General features: G+C 55.5%; 1 protein-coding gene across 7 annotated transcripts in view; it reads left to right on the forward strand.

Annotated features, from left to right (window-relative positions):
* HDAC5 (histone deacetylase 5) overlaps positions 1-20,258 on the forward strand; it is a 102,856-nt gene that overhangs the window by 19,348 nt on the left and 63,250 nt on the right. For 4 of the 7 annotated variants that reach the window (XM_084615705.1, XM_084615707.1, XM_084615706.1 and 1 more), the window contains one exon: positions 19,403-19,474. The exons of 1 other annotated variant lie outside the window; for it this stretch is intronic. In XM_084615705.1, coding sequence (XP_084471831.1) covers positions 19,403-19,474 — 72 coding nt within the window. Of the gene's footprint in view, positions 1-19,308; positions 19,475-20,258 lie in introns of those variants that run through there. 2 more of the 7 variants (XM_084615703.1, XM_084615704.1) reach the window with 1 other exon arrangement.

Consider the following 20,258-nt stretch of genomic DNA (forward strand, 5'->3'; position numbering starts at 1 on the left):
GATCGCGGTGCCAGAGCCAGGCTGTTTAGCTGGCTAAGGAGGCTCGTTGGAAGTAATTTAATGACCTTTTTTTTAAAAAAAAAAAAAAAAAAAAAAAAGCAGCAAGCTGTAAACAAAGGTTGCGAGGAGCGAGGTGGCAGCGAGCGGTCTCCTTGGCAACAGCACATTTGTGGGCATCGGCGCCCAGGCTGGGAGCAGGCCTCTCGGCGGTTCTGGAAGACGTGCCTGGAAAGCCGCTGCTGTGTTTGTTGCCGTTGAATTTGTGATCCCTGCAGGCCTAATTGATGCGTCTGGAAATGCTCAGGCCAGGGTGGGATGATCCTTTTTTGTGCTTCTCCCTCTGCCCCCCTCCCATTCCCTCGGGCTGTTGCATTGTGCGGTAACCAAGCCGGAGGGGGGGAAGGCGGGGGGCTGATGGAGGGCTCGGGATGTGTTGCGGCTTGCTTGGGGCTGAGGAGCCTTTGCTTGCCCCTTGCTGGCATTTCCCATTTGCAAGTAGGGCCCTGCCCGACTCAGCTGAGGGCCGTGGCGTGCCGGGTGCTGTACCATGCAGTGTGGGAGACAGGTGCAGGGCCGACCCAGCAGGCCCCCGGGCTCCATTGCAGAGGAAATGTTCCGTACAACCCTGTGTGGTTTACCCGCCGGATGGGAAACTGACCAAGGATGGTCCTGTGGGACTCAGGATGGCTGGAGAAAATTCCTGCCTCTGCTACAGACCTTGGGGATGAGTGCCATACCCATTTTACAGATGGGGAACCGAGGCTCAGTCATGCCTGGGCACCTCAGACTAGGATCAAGGCTTTATGCTGCCAGGCACTAAGAATACCACTCGCTCCCTCCCCTACCGCTTTGTCTGGCTTGTCTCTAGATTATAGACTCCGTGGGTCCAGGACTGTCTCTTACTGTATGTTCATCCAGCGCCAGGCACAATGGTGCTCTGATCTCATTCAGGGCTCCTCGTGCTGCACTAATAATTTGATCTTTTCGCTTTCCCGTGTGCCTGGTCCTCCTGAGGGAGTGCTCGCTTAGTGAAATACAGAAGTGCTGAACTGCACTTAGTAGCTTGTGAAAACCCAATTCCCCCTGCTGTCGCCACCGAAGTAAGTTTATTTCATAGGAGAAATCAGGCCTGATTGGACTTTGTTTTTTTCTTCCTGTCGGACTAAGGCAGTGGGTATCAGTACCTGGACGAGCACCTGTATTGTGCCTTAAAACTCTGCAGCCAGGTGCTTAGAGGGAGGTGTTGGCGCGTGGCCCTGGGCATTACGTTCGGCAGACGGCAGTGCAATTGCTAACCAAGTTGGCATTTAAGTGGTCCTAATTAGGCTTTAAAGCTAACAGTCTGTGACTGGGGAAAGTTCACATGTCCCTGGGGGATGACGCTTTGGCCCTGGAAAGAGGCAAAAGGGACAATCGCTCACCACTCGTTTACTGTGTAAACCAGTGGTTCTCAGCCTTCCCAGCCTGCTGGACCCCTTGCAGGAGTCTGACTGGTCCTGCCTACCCCCGAGTTTCACCTCCCTTAAAAATGACTGGCTTGTGAAATCAGACCTAAAAACACTGAAGTGTCACAGCCCCACACTGTTACTGAACAACTGCTAACTTTCTCACTTTTACCCTATAATTATACTATAAATCCATTGGACTATAATTATGGTCCTTCCATTTCACTGTATAGTCTATAGAGCCCTATAAACAAGTCATCGTCTGGATGAAATGTTAGTTTGTACTGGCTTCATTAGTGCTTCTTACGTAGCCTGTTGTAAAACTGGGCAGATCTCTAGGTGAGCTGATGTTTCCCCCTTGGAAGACTGCTGTGTACTCCCAGGTGTATGCGTATCCCTGGTTGAGAACCACTGGAAGGGCACAACTGGAAGGGTTGCTGGGGTCGGGCAGCGGGATCGTATGGCCTGTAAAGTTCTCCCCCAACTTCAAGCTCCACCGTGATTGCTGGTGAAAACGAGCAGTGGATGGGCTTGTAATTGGAGCTCTGACCTAGAATTCAAGAGAACTGGGTTCAATCTCAGCTCTGCCACAGACTTCTTGGGTGACCGTGAGTAAGTCGCTGGCCCTTTCTGTGCCTCAGTTCCCCAAACATAAAATGAGAGAAATCCTTCCTTTGTCTACGTCGACTGGCAGCTCCTTGGGGTAGAGACTCTCTGTACAGCAGCTTGAACAATAGGGCTTCCATAGGACAAACAAAAATACCGGTGAAACTGACATTGGATTGGCCATCATTAGGGTTCAGAGTCAACACAGCAGCAATCGCAGCTGGAAACCCAGCCGCAGCCAGCCAGGCAAGGTGACACTTGATGGGCCTGGTATTTTTAGAGTCAGGAGGTGGGAGGGGTGGGGTGGGGGTCAGCTTCTGGAATTCACAGGTTTCAGAGTAACAGCCATGTTAGTCTGTATTCGCAAAAAGAAAAGGAGGACTTGTGGCACCTTAGAGACTAACCAATTTATTTGAGCATAAGCTTTCGTGCAGCTCACTTCATCAGATGCATCCGATGAAGTGAGCTGTAGCTCACGAAAGCTTATGCTCAAATAAATTGGTTAGTCTCTAAGGTGCCACAAGTCCTCCTTTTGGAATTCACGGCGTCCATGGATTCTTATCGTCCTGGGTGGTGAGAAATCCAGATGGTACCAAGTGTCCCCAGCCCCTTCCTCCCTTCCAAAAACAGAGCAGGTTATATAAACGCTGCTGCTTGGCTCCTTTTCAGTTGTTGGGCTGCCTGCATTAAGGAAGTGTCATGCAATTGCTGCTGCATCTTCTCCAGTCCCCCGTAGGCTGAGCTCTCGTTGCCTTCCCTTCTCCTTCCTGGCTCTGGACTCCCTTCCCTGAGCGTCCTCGAAGAGCCCTGGGGCTAGTCGTAAGAAATTAATTACGCCAGAAAGGGAAATGCGGCTTGTTCCCGCCTTGTGCTGTGTCACCCTAATGGGAAGAGGCACGCGCCCCAGCTCTCCGACCTCCTCAATTTCTTGGAGCCTGGTGGGCTGGTATCTCCTGTTGCTGATCTCTGGATGTAGCTGTTCCCTAAACCATCTAGGGTCCCCCACTGCACTAAGGACCTGATTCTCTAGGGCCCTGCACCTCAGATTCTTGATAGCACCAGAAGAGAATGGATACACACCGCTGCCATTGGGATTGGGTCGCGTTTCATACCCGCTTTGCAGTGGCGTAAATGACCCCGTGCAGGTTCAGAGCCATGGAGAATTGGGTCCTGGATATTTTCAGAGGGTTGCTTTGCACCTGGAAAGTTGGAGTCTGGATCTTCCTGTCATTTTTCACTAATTTAAAAAAAAAAAATTAACAAACAATGCAGGAAAGCCGTGGTCTAGTGCTTTGAGCATGTGGTTCTATGAATATCTGGCTCTTTTCTGCACTTTTCCTCCATAGATCTCAAAGTGCATTGCAAAGCAGCTCAGTATCACTATCCCCATTTTACAGATGGGGAAACTGAGGCACAGAGCAGGGAAGTGACTTACCCAAATTACCCAGTAGCACTGCTGGGATTAGATACCAGGTCTCCAGAGCCCCGGTCCAGTGCTCTGTCCTGAGTTCTAATCCTGTCTCTGCCACCGACTTGCTGTATGACCTTGAGTGCAAGTCATGTGTCAGTTTCCCCGTCGGTTAAGTGAGGATAATGGTTGGCCACCATTTTTAAGTGCTTTGAGATCAATGAATGAGAAGTGCCCAGTGTTTCACCAATGGATTTTGAAGCCAAGATTTAATAAAAGTGTACAAAGGAAGGTTCTTAATTCCGCAGTGAAGCCTCATGTTCAAGAGTGTGAAGCAGCCAGCTGCTCCCATTGGGGAGCTCACGTACATGGGGGCCTATATAGAGGCCCATGTGTCGGCACCCAGTTCTGAATGTTTGGTCCGAGTGTCTGATCCAATAGACATATGCAACCATTGATAGAAAAGAAGGTGGCTTCTTGGCCTACTGGGCAAATCCTTGTTTGCCTTGATTAAAAAAAATAAAATAAAGAACGAGGAAATGAGACCCCGAGCGCCCTGTCCGTGTGGCCGAGGTTTTAGAAACCCAGCACTGGGAGCCATGTTCTGGTTCCCACAGCAACCCCAATCCTCCTGCAATGCCCAGAGATCAAGGCAGCGAGTTCCTCGTTATAATTAGCAATAGAAAACCCTTAAAACACACACGCTGAGTCCCACTAAATCCAAGACAAATTCATAGTTGTAAAATGCCTGCTTTTCATTAGAGCATCGTCCATCCCGGGATCTGAAGGTGCTTTACCGATGTTAATTAAAGGCTTGTCTTAACCCTGGGAGGTATGTTAATCAGGATTATTCTCTGTTTGCGAATGGGGAAATTGAGGCAGAGAAGCACAATCACTTGGCTGAGGTCACGCCATAATGATTTCAGAGCAGAACACAGAACTTCTGACCCCTCCAGTCTCTGCTCTAATCACTTGGCCACACTTCCTCACTGTTCCCGTGACTCATCTGGCGAGAGAGTAAGTCACGCGGGAACTTTATTTTTTTTGGCGTTTAATCTTTGGCTATTTAGTGCTGAAATCTGCTTAAATAAGCGGCTCATGTGATCAGAGATTAGGCTTGTGTGTTCCTTCTGGAGCGGTTCCTGTTAATAGGAGATTGGTTCTATCACAGTTATTATGGAAGCACCTAGAAATCCTAGCCAAGACCGAGGCCCCATTGTGCGTCTGAGCTGTGTGCGTTACCTTATCCCCGCCTCCAAGACCGGATCCAAAGACAACTGGAAGTCGGTGGAAAGACTCCCATTGACTTTGGTGGAGTTTAGATCAGGCCCTTGTGGAAGACGGTGGCTGGTTTGCTGCTGGCCTGTCAGGATTGGGATTGTAGGGGAGGGATTCAACTGGTTGAAGAAATCAGGGGGTTGCAATGCTGGCCTGCCCAGGATTCATTGGGGGTCTGATGGAAAATGAATTGATGTCCGTGCAAAGGGCTCTGTTGATTTCAGTGGGCTTTGGATAGATCCTCGTTTAATGGGAAGATGCTGCCCATGGAATGGTGCTGCCTGGCATGTCTCTGCTGAGCAGCGAATTCCTGCCTTACTGGCCCTCCCCTGGGAAGTCCAGGGGCAGTTGGCAGTGGGGTGAAAGCTGGGGGTTCAAACTGGTCCCTGTGTATGCTGGGTAAGGGTGGAAGGAAATCCTGTTCTCTACGTCACATCTTTCTGCTGCGGAGGGAGGCGTGGTCTGAACATGGCGTCAGAAGCCGAGGACTATTTGGTTCCAACCCCAGCCCTGCCACAGGCATAGTGTGATGTTGGGGGCAAGTCACTTCCATGCACTCTGCCTCAGTTTACCCCTCTGGACTAAGCTTAGTCCTTACCGCACAATGTGGGAAACCACTGGTGTTTGTAGGATGCTTGGGATCTAGGAAGTGCTCATGTAAGTGCTGGGTATTATGCTAGGAAGGGAACGGAGATGTCTTGGGGGGTAGGGAATGTAACTTATTTTTGTGAGGTGCTTTTTCATAGTGCTTGAATTAAACCCCTTGTGCAGTCGGTAACTATTATATTGTCCCCATTTTACAGATGGGTCAGTAAAGGCACAGCTAGATGTCAGTGGTAAAGCAGGAAATAGACCCTACAGCTCCTGAGTCCCAGTGCAGGGCTTTAGCCACAAGATTTTCCTTCCAGCACGCTTTGGGTGATAGAGCATCTCTCCATGGGTTTCCTGTTTCAATCAGGGCTGGCTAAGCTGTGACAGCCTGTCAGTGGAGAGGTGTTGGCATCTTGCTCTCAGCGGAAAGGCCAATAGACTTACAAGCTTCCCTGGCTCCTCTGATGTCAGAGGACCTCCTTGCTGGTTTTCCCAGGTCTGAGCAGAGGCAGGGATGTATGCACTGCCTGTTTATAGCTGCCTCGTGGATTTCAGGTTTCACGCTGGGCATTATGTTTGGTATTAAGAATCTCCTTGGACTGGAGTATCTCTTGTTCCCCAGCTGAGGGAGACACTGCACTGCTCTGAGCTCCTAGGCTGAGTGACCCAGGTTGGATCGAAGAGGCGGATTTGAGTTTCGGGAAAGGATGCGTTTGTTCCAAAGCCAGGCGAGCCACCGGGAAAGAGAAGAAGAAAAGCACGTTGGAGAGTGCATTTAAATTCTAGAAAACCATTACAAATAAACACGGGAACAGCTAGCGACGGGCAAGAACCACAGCGCTGGGCCTGCTCCTTGCCCTTAGGATCAGAGCCCAGATTGCGACTGCTTGAGCCCGTCTCCAGAAACCGTTCTGGGGGGTGACTTGAAACAGGCCCAGTTAGCATGGCCTTGCAGCACCTTACCACCTTTAATCCTCCCAGCACCCCTGCCAGGCAGGGCAGGGCTCATCTCCCCCCCATTCCAGATGGGGCCCTTTGGCCCAGAGAGACTAAGGTGTGTCTACACAGCAAACAGCAGTGAGTCTCCGAGACCGGCTCAACAGGCTCCGAGGCATACGCTGCGTGACTTGCACCGGGAGCAGGGAACTGAACCTGCATCTCCAGGGTCCAGGCACCTTAATTACTGGAGGAAGGGCATCTGCACTGCAAGCAGAGGTGTGACCTAGATCAAAGCCAGTGGAAGTGTCTACACTGCGTTCTGTCACACACTGAGCGCAGGGTCGGCCTACCCGTCCAGCGTGAGTCCTGGTTGCAGTGTGAGGGGTGAAGGGACCGGCCAACATCTCTCAAGAGTGCCAGCTCCGTTAGGAACCTGGCATGAGATGTTTCCGCAGCTCTCGCTGGTGTCGGTCGGACCTGTGGGTGCTCAGGCCCTTGGTGTCTCAGACTTTGTCTTCGCTAGCAACAGGGTGCTCCGGGGTGGATAAAGATTGAGGGTTTTTTTAAAAATTTTAAGTCAGATTTTTTGTTTGTTTGTTTAATTTATATTTTTTTCTTGTTTAAAATGAAATCTGACTTTAGTACAAAAGATAGTAAGGCCTAAACTCCTTACACACACACACACACACACACTGTTTTGTGTGTGTGTAAGGAGTTTAGGCCTCACAGTGCATCAGGATGGTAACTGGAATTTAGTTACACACACACACACACACACACACACACACACACACACACACACACACACACACACTGTTTTGTGTGTGTGTGTAACTAAATTCCAGTTACCATCCTGATGCACTGTGACACCAATTGTGAGCACAAAGTTAATGACCTAGGAAATAAGCAATATCTCACCATTATCAAGCATAAGAAACATGTACAATTAATACGAATCTGAAAATGTGATGCAATATAACGACTTACATAAATGTGTCAGTAGTTACAGGGGACCCGCCTAGCCTGTGGAAAGATGGACCAAAGCTAGTGCAAAGGCTCTGGTTGTAAATCAGCGTGTTTTAATGGCTATTACAACCAGTGAGACGGCACCTTTCTTTAGCAAAGAACTGAAGTACAAATGGAAAAGTTGATTAAAATCAAGGCTTAAATTCTCATAGATTATTTCCTGGAGTCCCCCTTCCATGCCCCCCCCCCCATTTGTGGTGTTGGGCTTCAGCTGTGATGTGAGGGTCTCGGGGCTTTAGCCCTGCGGGAATGGGGGGTGCTGGGGCTCGGGGCTTTAGCTCCACGCGGGGAGGGTGGCTCAGGGGCTCGGAGTTTCAGCCGCGGGGCCCCACGGACCTCCTGAAATCAGCTCGCGGTCCCCCCAGGGGTTTAAGATATTTGCCAGAGCTCCACTCTGAACAGTTCTGTTTGCATTTTAGCCCTGATTAAAATCAGTTATTTACGTTGAAAATCCGCTCCTGTGAGTGTGTTCCTAACTCAGGTGAAGACAAGGCAGTGTCACAACAAGTCACAACAGTTAGTGGGTTGATTTCAAGGCTGCAGGGGGTCGTGGGGAGCCACATGTGGAATGCAACCTGCTGACCAAGTGCAAAGAGTCCCCATTTCTTTCACTGAGCAGCCTGAACTGTGTTGCCTTGTTGAACAGAATCCCTGATTCACCGGGCCCGGCTTCCTTGGCACGCAGCCTTGGGAGCGGGGAGGGTTCGTGCAGCGGGGGCCCGTCATACGGTCCAGGCGGTGTTCCGAGGCTGGCTAATCCCTCTCGCTGTTGAGGCGGCAACGGGAAATGGCAGCCGGGTCACGGAGTGCCCGTGGCGAACTGGGGCCGGGCGTCGGCTCTGCAGCTGTGTCAGGCTCTGTGCTGTACCAGTCCCAGCCGAAATCCACCAGCCAGAGCTGCCCCTGGAGTCTGATTTCCCCACTGCCATGCACGCCTCGATGACGCCACCGGGTGAGAACGGGAGGAAATCCACAGGGGCTAGAAGTCACGAGAACTAAAAAGGCCCTGTAGGAGTCGCTCAAGGGAGTGGAGGGTAAAAACAGAGATGGAAGGAATTGGGATTGGGGCAGCTCAAGTTACCAGCTGGTAGGAATTCTCTGGGGACCTGAAGGAACAAGGGCACGGGATGCAGACCCCTGGGTGGAGGTGCTTATATTGGTTTAAAACTGGCTACCATACGTTTAGCTTGCCCTGGCCGGTTGAGATGCTAAGTCTGTGCATTGTCAGGGTCTTACCCCAGTTGGGGCGATGCTGCCCCAGACCTGGTTCATAGAATATCAGGGTTGGAAGGGACCTGAGGAGGTCATCTAGTCCAACCCCGTGCTCAAAGCAGGAACAATCCCCAATTTTTGCCCCATATCCCTAAATGGCCCCCTCAAGGATTGAACTCACAACCCTGGGTTAGCAGGCCAAAGCTCAAACCACTGAGCTATCCCTCCCTCCCTGGAGGAAGTCCATGGGGAACAAGGCCTTAGGTAGGGAGAGGGGGCAAAGTGAGGCTCCATACAAATCACGATTGGCTTCAAAACCAGAAGATTTTTTTTTTTCTTCCAAAAAATGAAAAAACATTTGGTTCTTTTTCTCTGTCGGCTTCCTGGGTTTGGAGCCTTCAAGAGTGTTTTATTGTCTAGCCTTTTTCCACAATCACGGGAGCTAGAAATGTATTTATTTTTAAAAGGAAAGCCAAGGTTCTCATGGAATCATGGGACTCCAGGAGCTGGGGCTTTTAAGGAAAAACACCAGATTGTGTGTGCCTTGGCATCTGTGGACCTGGGAGAGGGCACAACTCTTGTCTGGCGATGGGCATGTGATGCCTTGAATTACGCCAGGAGGACCGTGCTCTGGTTTAACACCACTGCGGCTCTGCTTCCTTCACCAGATTGGCACTGGGGCAGCTGAGGCAGGGTTGGTTCCACCTGGGAACTGTAGAGCTTCCTGTCCGCTCTGTGCGCGTCCATCAGAGCAGAAGCCCTTTTGGGCAGGGGCCATCTTTATTTTGCGTCTCGTATTGATGCGGGACTTTGGCTCCCCGGGGGCTGTGGAAGGGCAGGATTGGGCCCCCATCCCTGTGCGCGTAGTGAAGGAATCCTAGAACTCTGCCTGCAGATGGGACTTGCGCAGCTGGCTGGGGGCTGTGTGTGTGAGTGACAGAGCTTTGGGGGAGAGGAGAGACTCTAGACTAAGCAGTAGTTATGCTAAGCCAATTAGCTTTGTAATCTAATTTGTGGATCTAAAAAGTGTATGTGGGGGGGGGCGTGATAAAGATCTCGCTGTGGGGTTGTGCACAGAGGCCGGAGGGTCAGATGCACCCTCTGAGCTCGGCTCCAACGCCCAGATCACATTGCAAAACATCTTTTATTTGAACGTGGGGTCGTTTTTTAAATCCTTAGCCGGGGCCATCTGATCAGCCAGCCCGGGACTCTGCCCAGGGCCAGCTCCGAGGTTGGCTGGTCTGTCCCCAGTCTGTCTGGTACGTTTCCGTGGGTGTTCCATGCTGGTGGAAGGTGCCGGCCTGGTGAACCCTGCGAGGGTGGGTGGAGCCTGTCAAAGCCGAAGGCCCGCCCCCTCAAATGGGGAATTGGCTAAATGGGGGAGGACAAACGATGGAACCAGGACCCCGGTCACAGGGTCAAAAGGATTCAGCCTTGGCTTTGGCACCACGAGCCCCGGACGGTGCCGGATCAATTCAAGGAGGTAATGCGAGTTGCCTGGAGGAACTCTGCCCTGATCCAGGAAATGGATGAGAGACCCGAAAACAGACCCTCCCCCAGTCTGAGGGTGTCTCCCACCCTCACCCCCATTCCTTCTGAATGGCCCCTGTCTTAGCCACGATCCGGTGAGGCCCCAGACAGGGAGGCCAGGAAGGAAAAGCTGCAGGGAGAAGTGCCCTGGAAGCAGGCAGGTGCCAGGGTCTCTGTCTCGCCATAAAGGGGTGGGTGTCGGGGGCTGAAAGCTGCCAGCCTGGCAGCCCTGGAGCCCGAAGGGGCGTGAGCAGCAGCAGGGCAAACTCTCTCTGCAGGCCCTGGTCCGAAGCCAGAGGAGTCTTCTTTGCCCCCGGCCCGTCTGCTACTTGGCCTTGCTGCCGGAAGCGCGTTTAGGGTAGGGCGACGCAGCAAAGCTGGCCGTGGGCTACCCAACCTGAGCTAGCTTGCATCCAGCGAGCGCGGCTAACAAGAGTTGTGTAAACAGCTCCGCGTGGGCCAGGGAGCCGGGTACGCACCCTGGGGGCCGTGCTGGGCTCTCTAGCTTGCACGGAGACTTGTGCTGTGCTCTGCATCCTGCTGTTGGTACCCTGCTAGCTGCATTCACGCCCATACCCTGAGGCATCTCCCCTTGGTTAGGACCTAGCCCCACTCCTCCCCGCGGATAGGCAGCGTGCTCTTCAGTGCTCGTCGCTTTTGATGCGCTTCGTCGTTGAGTTCCAGGCTGGCCACGGCCGCAGCTGCAGGGTTGCACCGTAGGGACGATGGTGCATGTTACCGAGCAGCAGTGAGCACGGGCGGGCCAGCCTCCCTCCCTCTCGGGGTGATCTATTCAGTCTGGTTTTGCCCTTGGTGCGAATGCTGAGCCCTTCCCACTGAACGCGGGTGGTTTCTGGAGCTCCAGGGTCAGCATTCAGTCGCTGACCTGCCCTGGGCTGTGCTCCTTCCCGTGAGCTGGAGGGGGGAGCGGCTGCTTGTTCCCTTCCCATCCCCTTGAGCCTCCCAGCCTCGCCCTTTTCAAGGGGCCCCGGTTCTGTGCAGCGCCTCTTAGAGGCAAAGCGGCAGGCGGTCGCTTTCAGTCATCTCTGCACTCCCTGGATTCTGGGTGAGCTGGGCGTAGATTAGAGCAGCCCCGAGGGCGGCCTGTGGCCTAGAATCTCCAGAGTGGTGTGCTCTAGGGATGAGCCCCCTTTTGGCCCCGCTGTACTGTGACCTGGCCCTGCCTCTGGCACGCGCCCCTAACTGGGAGCTGCAGGTGACCGGGGGAGCGCATGGCCACTTGTTGTCCCTACCTCCTTCGGTGCAGGGAATTCTCTGGCCCCCATAAGCTGCTGGGTGTTGTCAAAACGTAACACAACTTTAGTTCTTAGAATTCAGAACGATAACACGTAAGAGCCCAATCAGAGGGAGACAGAGCAGGCTGCTCCCTAAAGCAGTGAGACCCAGCTCCCCCCACCTTAGGCCAGGTTGGCTCTCTGCAAACTGACTCTGCTCATACGGCCGCTTCCCTACGGAGGCCCTAGCCCGCAAGCAGGACCAGCTAACCCCTTCCAAAGCAAAGTGAGGGCTGGTCACTTTAACAGTTTTCAATCCACCCCAGCATGCAGGAGAATCTGTCCCAGCGTAATTTATGTTGCAGAAGATTTGGCTGCGCCGGCGAGTGATTCTTGAGATCTGTAGGTTCCAAGCCAGCGCCCGCTAACGTGTGTTGTTTTGTTAGCTGTGGGCTTTTTCCAGCTGTTGTCCTCCGTTCTATATTCATCACGACTGGATTGTCGTCAAACCCACCCTGTAATTTGTCCAGTGGGAATTCCAGTGACATCTGGGCTGCCAGGGATACAGCCTGGTGGGACCCACACTTCAAAGCAGGGCCTGGGATGGCTTAGTCTAGCAACATAAAGACTCGGCCTGCACCAGTAGGAACCGACACCTACGAATCCCACTTCCCTGAAAGCGTCAGAAACAAACACGCTTTCCTGCTGGCGTGTGCATGCGAGACGTCCGTGTCCGATGTTTCTGCATGCTGCCATTCATTTGGTGTTCTAACTGGTCTCTTCGCGTATCACCAAAACAGCAATGACATGGAGATCTCAAAGCACTTCACCAAGGTAGGTCAGCAGCATTGTCCCCACTTTGGGGAAACTGAGGCACTGAGGTGAGGTGAAGTGACTTGTTCAAGTTTGAATAGCAAGGAAGAGAGCGCGGGAGTCCTGACTCTAACCACTCTGCTCTAACCACTAGGCAACCTCCCCTGCGAGGTTTGGGAATAGAATTCAGGACTCCATAAGGCCAACACCTTGCTCTACCACTAAACAACACTCCCCTCCATGAGCTGGAAATTGAACTCAGGAGTCCTGACTCCCAGCCCCCTCGCTCTAACCACTAGACCCCACTCCCCTCTGGGAACCCAGAACCCCAGAGCCTCGTGCTAACTGCTAGACCCCACTCCCCTCCCAGAGCTGGGACTCCCAAGAGTTCTGACTCGCAGTCCCCCTTCCTCCAACCACTGGACCCCACTCCCCTCTGTGAATGCCAGCTCTCCAATCCAAACCCCTCTGAAGTTTGGGACAACTCCAATCAGGGTTGGGATTTGATGGCTCGGACCCTTGGTTGCTTTTCTATAAAACCACAAAAGAGCCAAAAATAAAATAAGCTCCATGGCCCCATATTTCTGCGCCAGGCTGAGTGAGCCCCCCAGGTGCTGGGAGTTCCAGGGTATTTTGAGGGGGCTGGGTCGATGCAGCAGGGGCTGGTCCCTTTTGCATACAGATGTCCTCTATGGCTTTTGCTGCCTGCCAGGGCTGTTTGGGTTCTTCCCTTCCCCCTTTCAACGCGCACTGTATTTTTAGAACTCTGTTTTCGTAGCTCACAGGCAAATCCCACTTGTCTGGAAAGCCGCCTCTCCCTGCCGCAGATGGGAGCGTCGTGGGGTGAGCTCTCTAGCCCCCCCCAGCTGCGAGAGCCAGAGCCTTGTGGCATCCTAGTGGAAACTACGAGCCCCCCACCTCCCCACCTGGGTGCTCCGATCTTCACTGTGGGAATAGCCCGTTGCAATTCTGCGTGGGTTTATGTTTCTAATCTCATGGGAATTGCCAGACCCGATCAGATCAGTGGTTCATCCAGCCCAGTAGCCCATCTTCAACAGCGGTGCCATCTGCTTAGAGGAAAGAACTTTGCAGGAGGCAGACCTGCCCTCAGGGTATTTTTCCTCCTGACCCCTACACCTTGTGGCACGAAGCAAGAGTGTGTGCAGCCCCTTCCCAAACTCGCCAGATTATTTTGGCATGGACGGTGATGACTCTAGCTATTCCTGTCCTCCCGCATACGCCTCTTGAATCCCTTTTGCCATCATGCTCAGCGTTTGGCTATAGCGGTGTCCAGTGGCAATGAGTTCCACAGGTGAACCGGGCATTGTGTGCGAGTGGGTTTTGGCTGGCGAATGTGCTGGTCTGTGGGGATTTGGCATGCCGGAGGAATTGGTTAGGACGGGGTGTGGCCGGCTGGGGGAAAAGTTATGCAGACCTGGATTGTATGTGGTAAGTAGCATACAAGGCCATGGGGATGGGTGAGACCATCACAGGGCCTCTCATACCACTCAAGTCACCAACGTTTGGAGCCTCCAGTAACAGCTGGTCTGTATGCAGTGAGTGGAGTGGGGGGGGCTGTTTTAACTCCTTCATGGCTGTGCCTGAGTCCTAGTGGGCAGCTTTTAAAATCCATGGGCCAGGAGGGCACCTGGCTCATGGGCTCCGCAGATCAGTTACTTTGGGCCTGATCCTGAGACGTCGAAGTTAGTGGCCGATGTGGGTTTGCTTGGTGCTTTTCAGGCCCAGGCCCCTCTGTCCTAGGCTGGCAAATGGTGGAAAGCGGTGAGGCCAGCGTGCCGCCCAAAGCCACAGATCACACCCTCAGCAGCAGCAGTAGGATTTAGGGGTGAGTTTTATTTCTCCGGCTCACAAGAGTTCCCCGTCCGTCGGCTCCTTTGCTCTGCCCCAGGCTCTCCTAGGGGTCCTTCCCTGCATGGCTTGCTCCCAGCCGGGCTGCGTCTTGGCCTTTTATCCAAGGACCAGCTGACCTGCCGGCTATGGCCGGATCCCTGGCCTCAGCCCCGTCACCCAGAGGCAGCTACCCCTTAAAAGGCCAGCCCGCCCGGTGCCGCATAACTTCCTTGGCAGCCGCTCGGCCGAGCGTGTTGGCCTCTTTCTGTGACGCTCGGAGCACGTGGCAACTGTGAGAGCCAAGCTCTCCCCTGCTTGGGAACTGAGCCCCTGCCATGAGTGGACCCTGCCCCTGGCTTCCATTGAATTCCACCGAGTTCCTGAAACGCAGCCGGCCCCAGAGCTGCATGCATCAGTTACCCACAGTCCGCTGAACAGAGCAGCCTGCCATGGAGGCCGGTGTTTGGGTCTGATTTGCATTATTTCCCCCCCACCCCCCCGCCCGGCATATGGCGCCCCTTGCACCAAGACTCCCCTGCATTGAGTGTTTAGCCTGGAGCCGCTCTGCCCTGCCACAGAGCAGTTCAGGATAGAAACCTACCACGATCTCCACTCAGGTGGAAAGCGTGGCGGGCAGGGCGTCCCCTTCCCCCAGAGCTGGTGGGGCGGGAGGGGGCTGATCCCGAGCGCCCTGCCTGCTGCTTATGTTGCAACGCTGGACCTTGACGTGATCCGCGGGGTCAACCGCGCCGAGGGGGGAAAATATCCCGTGGCCTCCTGCCCGTTTGCAGCCGCAGGAATAGCTCGTCTGACGTCAACTCCAAAAGTGCACCGCGGGGGGGGAATGGCCCATAAATAACCCTGCTATTAAAAGTCTAGGGTTCGGATTAACACACTGATAAATAAACCAGTGTCCCCTTTGCTGGGCTGGGTCAGAAATTTAAACACCGCCCCAGAACGTAGAGCCTGAGCAAGCCTGAGAGCACGCGGGGTATGGGGCCCTGAAAGGTGATCCTTGGCTCTGTTTCCATGGGCACCTTTGCCATGGGCCGGATCTACTGCCGGGGCAGTTGCCTGGGGCAGTAAACATGGGATGGGGGGGAGGGGGCGGGGGATGGGAATGATCAGTGGGTATTGACGGTGGTGGATTGTCTGTCTGGATGTGGGCAACCTCGGTTTTCGCCCAGGGCTTTGCTAGAAGGGTGCTGGGGCTGCAGTGGAGCCAGGCCCCCTTGGCGCTGGGTGCTGTACAAACCCGACCTAAGTGACGCTTTGAGGTTGGCTTTGCAGTGCTTGGTGCCTTGTGTGAGCATCCCCCAGGACGGGTGCATCGGGGGCAGCGGCCCAGCAAGCTTCCCCTGCCTGTGTATCTGCCCTCGGTCCTGGAGGGGACCCCAATGTATGGGAAGGGGGAGTGAAGTCTCCCTGTCCCACACAGGCATTGGCCAACGAGGGGCAAGTAGCATAGGGCACGGGGTGTCTTTGGTTTTCATGATGCCTGTCCTCTAAGAGCCTCGGTTAATTTCACACACGTCATCGGCCAGCGCGCGGTAACGACTTTCGGTCCCTCCCAACTTCGGCTTGGAGTCGGAGCGGCGACCTAGAGGAGAGGCACCGAGTCCTCGCGTCTTCCCCTGAACCTCGGCCCAGTCCCCAGCAGGCTTCCTGGGAAGGTGCTGCAGGAAGTGCCGCGAGGATTCCCACGTTTGCCCTGCCGGCATCCGTGCTCACCGCTTGATTCACGGTGCGTTTGGCCCGGTCTGGCATTGCAACCCCTACGGCCAGTCCGTCCCGCCGACAAGCCCCAAGGAGGCTGGATTCAGTGCTGGTGTAAACACGTGCCGCTCCACAAGAATCAACGGAGCGGCGCAAATTTGCTCCAGCAGAGAATGACCCCCCCACCCCCGGTTCCCAGGAGGCTGCAGGCCACTAGCTCCCCCCGGGAGAAGTGGTGTTGCTAAAGCCCAGCCCCCAACGCTTCCCCCCCCTGTCCCGCCCCCGGGGCTGCTTTGCGGGGGCTCCTCAACCTGGGACTGGGGGAGGGGAGGAGCATTTTTTGACCCCGGTGAATAGTTTTGGCCCCGTGGCTCAGGCGTGCTGAGGAACAAGGGCCAGAACTTTCTCTCCCATCCTGCACCTCTCCGGGTTCTGTCCACGGGGTGGCAAGGTGCAGCCCGATAGGCAGCAGCTTCTCGGGTCAGCCTGGCCGGTTGCCGCCGGGGCCCGTGGCCTAGTGGGAGCCACCGCGGGAGCCGCATGCTTGCTTTCCCGGCTTGCTCTTACCAGGGCCCCGAACTCCCACGCAGAGATTTTTCCCCTTCCCGGCGAAACCTGGGGTTTTATTTCTGGCAGCGCTGATGCGGATTAACGTCCGGGGCAATTAGGGCCTCTTGGAGGGAGCTTTCGCAAGCCTCACTCGGTGGCTTGAGTTACTGAGCCGGGCTGGCCTTCCATGCAAAACAACACAAAAAAGGGAAGAGACCGCATCGAGGTGGAGTCTGGGGGGAGCTGCATTTGTGGCTTCCCATGCAGGCTTGGCCCCGGCAGCAGAGGAAGAAGAAACAACTCGCTGTCAGATCCCCGCCTGCCAGGACAGCGGGTTAAGAAGGGCCCGGGGGGCGGGGGGCCACTGATTGAGCTCTGCCAGCTGGGGCCTTCTGCCTTTACCAGGCCCTGAGCTGTTCCTGCTGCAGCCATACGTGGGCTCCAAGAGGTGGGAGACCTGGCTCAGGCTTCTGGGAGAGGCTGCGCTGTGGGTGAAGTCTCCTAAGCTGTTGGGTGGGTGTAGGCAGGACACGGGGGGCCGCTGGCTAAGCCATGGAGCAGATTGCTGGGTGCTCCCTGTGGCTAAACGGGGGAGGAGCGGCCGGCCGGCGCTCTGAGCCCCACGCGGGGTGGGGGATGCTCTGGCCAGATCAGCCCCTGCTGAGGGCCAAGCTAGCTCCTGAACTCACGCTCAGCAGCTCCGTCCCTCACGGCTCGGGGCAGCCTCCGTCTGCCAGGTGCGTCTCTAGGCTCTGTGCGGCTGGGTCCGCTGGCTGGCAAAGGGCCTGGCCACGGGTTGAACGAAGCCGGGAGGGGCTTGGCCTGCTGAGCGAGGCGTGAACGCAAAGCCGCCTTTCCCTACGGGGACCTTCCTTCCTGTGGCAAACCCCCTGTGTTATCCCCTGCGTCCTGGTGGGGGGGTGGCAGGGGACGCCGGGCTCCTAAATTTTCAGTAGCAGCCATTGGCCGTGGGTGCCTGCCTGGAGACCCAGCTAGGGCGGGAGGTTCCCTGCCCGTTGTCCAGGGTCGCTTTCGTTCCATCAGATCGCTTAGAACAAACAACCTCCACCCACCAACCCCCCCTCCTGCAACTCCGGGGCCTGGGTCCTCGCCCCTGCCCTAGCTATCCCTGGTGCTCTTTGGGTGGCTGACCTGCGCAAGCAGAAAAGTAAACTAAGTGCAGCCATGGGAGGGGGGTGAACCCCAAGCTTGGGGAGGCTAGTCCCCCCTAGCCACGCCCCTTCCACGCCCACCCGAGCCCTGCCCCCCACTGTGGCTGCTGGCCCCTGCCCAGTGACCCAGACTCCTGTGGCCCCGGAGAGCTGGGGCAGCACGGGCCCAGTCCCCCCGGCCCCAGAGCGCTGGGCCGCGTTGCCCAGCCCAGTCCAACCCCAGGCCAGCCGGCCTCCTCTCCCGGCCCCTGAAGGCATCCCCCGGCCGAGCTGCCAGCCCCGGCGCTGGACGGGCGGGCAGACGGCATGGTCAGAGTGCCCCCAACCCCAGCGCTGGGCAGGCGGACGGGCAGGAGGTGCGGCCGGAGCGCTGGGAGGACGGGTGGCGTGGCACAGCCCCGGGGGCACACCGCAGCCCCTAGCTTGCCTGCCCCAGCCTCCGGCACAAAGGGAAGCCTAGACAGGCTGGGGTCTGGGGGTGGAGCCTGGGCAGGGGGACATCAGGCTGTTTGGGAAGGCAGAGCCTTCCCAATACCCACCGCCCATGAGTGCAGCCGTGTGAGGGTTAGTTAGCCAGTCCTGTTTGCTATTGCTAATCCATGCTGTCTGGCTGTTGGGTCTGTCTCGCTGCCCCTCACCGGGGTATCTGAGCACCTTCCACATCAAATCAAGAGCCAAGCCCCTGGTGCGTTTCGTGGGGTCTCTGGCCCTTTTGGGGCTCAAAACTTGGGGGAGGGTTTTGTTTTGAGGTTTTTTTTAAAGATTGGATTAATTTCCTCCAGTCTGGAGGGGGGGGGTTAGGGTTGAAAGTTGGGGTTTGAGGGCAGGAGGGCTGGTCAGGGTTGTCTGGGGGGTGGAGGGGGGATAGGGCAGGAAGGTGGGGGTCCCAGTTGAGTGTTGGGGTCTGGGGGTAGCAAATGCAAAGGCTATTTTGAAGCCATCCCCCGTAGACCTTCTGCTGATCTAGTCAATTTCAGACTGGGGCAAAGAATACTGTAGAAATTAACTTTTTTCTCCCCGCCCCCTCTCGTGTTTCTCCCCCACCCCCCCCCAAAATCCAATCTGTCTCTCTCCTGGCTCTGTTTGGCAGGGCTCTCAGCCCTCCTTCCCCTCTCCCACCCCCAGGGAGGCAATTCCACTGACCCCTTTGGTAAAAGCTTTATCTGCTAGGCAGGCCCCTAGGAACAATCCCAGGTCCCTGAGCATTGGACTATTTATAGCCGGCTCCTCCCCTTCAGTTCTATTTTAGGTCACCCTGGGCAGCTGCTGTCTCACTGGGTGGGAAGGATGGGAGAGGAAAAAAAAAATGAGATAAAGGGAATTGTCGGTGGCGCAATTAGCAAAGGGCTTCACGGGCAAGCCCAGCCCCTTCTGCTTCGCAGGACATCTTAGCTCAGTCGTGTTTTGGTGACGCTGGGAGCCAGCTCTGTCTCCGCTCCTGTGCGGATGCCTGATCAGTGCTGTTCTTCCCCGGGTGGGGAGCTGCCTCCCGGCGTGAATCAGACCGTGCCTGAGATGTGAAACCCTCCTTCTTCTCTAGACTAGCGCCTGGACCCCCTTCCGGAACAGCGGGCCCTTCCCACGCCTGGCCTCTGCTGTCTGCAGTTGGCATAAACAGTGACTATTAGAATTTTGTTTGCAAGATTTGAATATTATTTGTTTGGCCCAGCAGACGAATCTTTTTGGGGTTGCTGTCGAACGCTGCTCGCTGACTCGGATGCTTTAACTTTTCCTCGGAGACCTCCGCCTTTTGCTCTTTGCGGGTGGAGGGCGGGGGACGTCTGATGGTTTTCGGCTGAGATTCGGCACAACGGACCCCCCCCCCCCCCCCCGGCAAAGGAAAGCTCCCTTGCCCTGCGCCGGATTGTAAGGCGAAGGTGCGACAGGGAAGGAAGCCAGCGTGGATTGCCTTGCTGGGCCCTGCGGTAGCTGGTGTCTGAGTAGTTCCTGGCATGCTTCTCGTGCCCAGGACGCTGGGGCCGCCCGCGATGTTGCAGACGATTTACGAGAGCGAATCGTGTTTTTCTTCAGATGGGGTATCCGGACGCGAGCAATCGCTGGAGCTCCTTTCGCGGACTCGGATCCATGGCCTTCCCGTGGCAGGTGAGTGCCGCGCGATCGTTAATTCGGCCTCGTCAACGCTGTTGATTGCCCTGAGTGTCTAGAACGGAGCAGGAGGTGCCTCTGGCATTGGTGGGGGCTGGACCCTGCCATGGGGCCGCTCCATCCGTGCAGGGCGCTGTGCATCTCGTAGGATGGGGCCCATGGTGTTGCAAATACGGAGCTGGGTTTATAAAGTTGCCCGGGGGGACAGGTTTTCGAGGGCTCAGCGCTGGTGCTCTGGGGCAGGTTTTCCAAAGGGCGCTCTGCCCCGCTCGCCCTTTCGGAAATCTGGCCCTCATTCTGGGTGCTGAGCTCTCTTGGGAATTCTAGTCCTAGGGCACGATCCTGCCGTGTACGCTGAGCCCCGCGATGGAAGAGTTGCTCAGGGTTGGGTTTACCCTTCGCGGAGCCAGGAGCCAGGCAGATGGTCAGGGTTTCGTAATGCCATGTGGCTTTTCTTTGGATCCTTTGAGTCTTCACTCCGGGGTTAAGGTGCTCGGAAGCTGAATGAAAGCCTGGGAATATGGGACGGACTTGCCTGCCAGCAGCTGCTTCTGCCAAGCACCCTTTTCCTTTCCCTGTCAGAAGGACTCAGCGCATGGGTTGATTTTGATGGTGGCCCCGTGATATTCCAGCTCCTGCCACGTCCCTGAGCCAGCCAGCTGCGGTGTGGGCCTGAGCCAGATCCTCAGCGGCTGTAAATGGATGTAGCTCCATTGGGTTCCACCCTGACTTACAATTGAGCAGCTGTCTCTGTTGCCTCAACAGGGATTCAGCTTCTGCT

The sequence above is a fragment of the Lepidochelys olivacea genome (genome assembly GCF_965140295.1).
Source record: "Lepidochelys olivacea isolate rLepOli2 genome assembly, chromosome: 27".
NCBI classification, from domain to species: domain Eukaryota; kingdom Metazoa; phylum Chordata; order Testudines; family Cheloniidae; genus Lepidochelys; species Lepidochelys olivacea.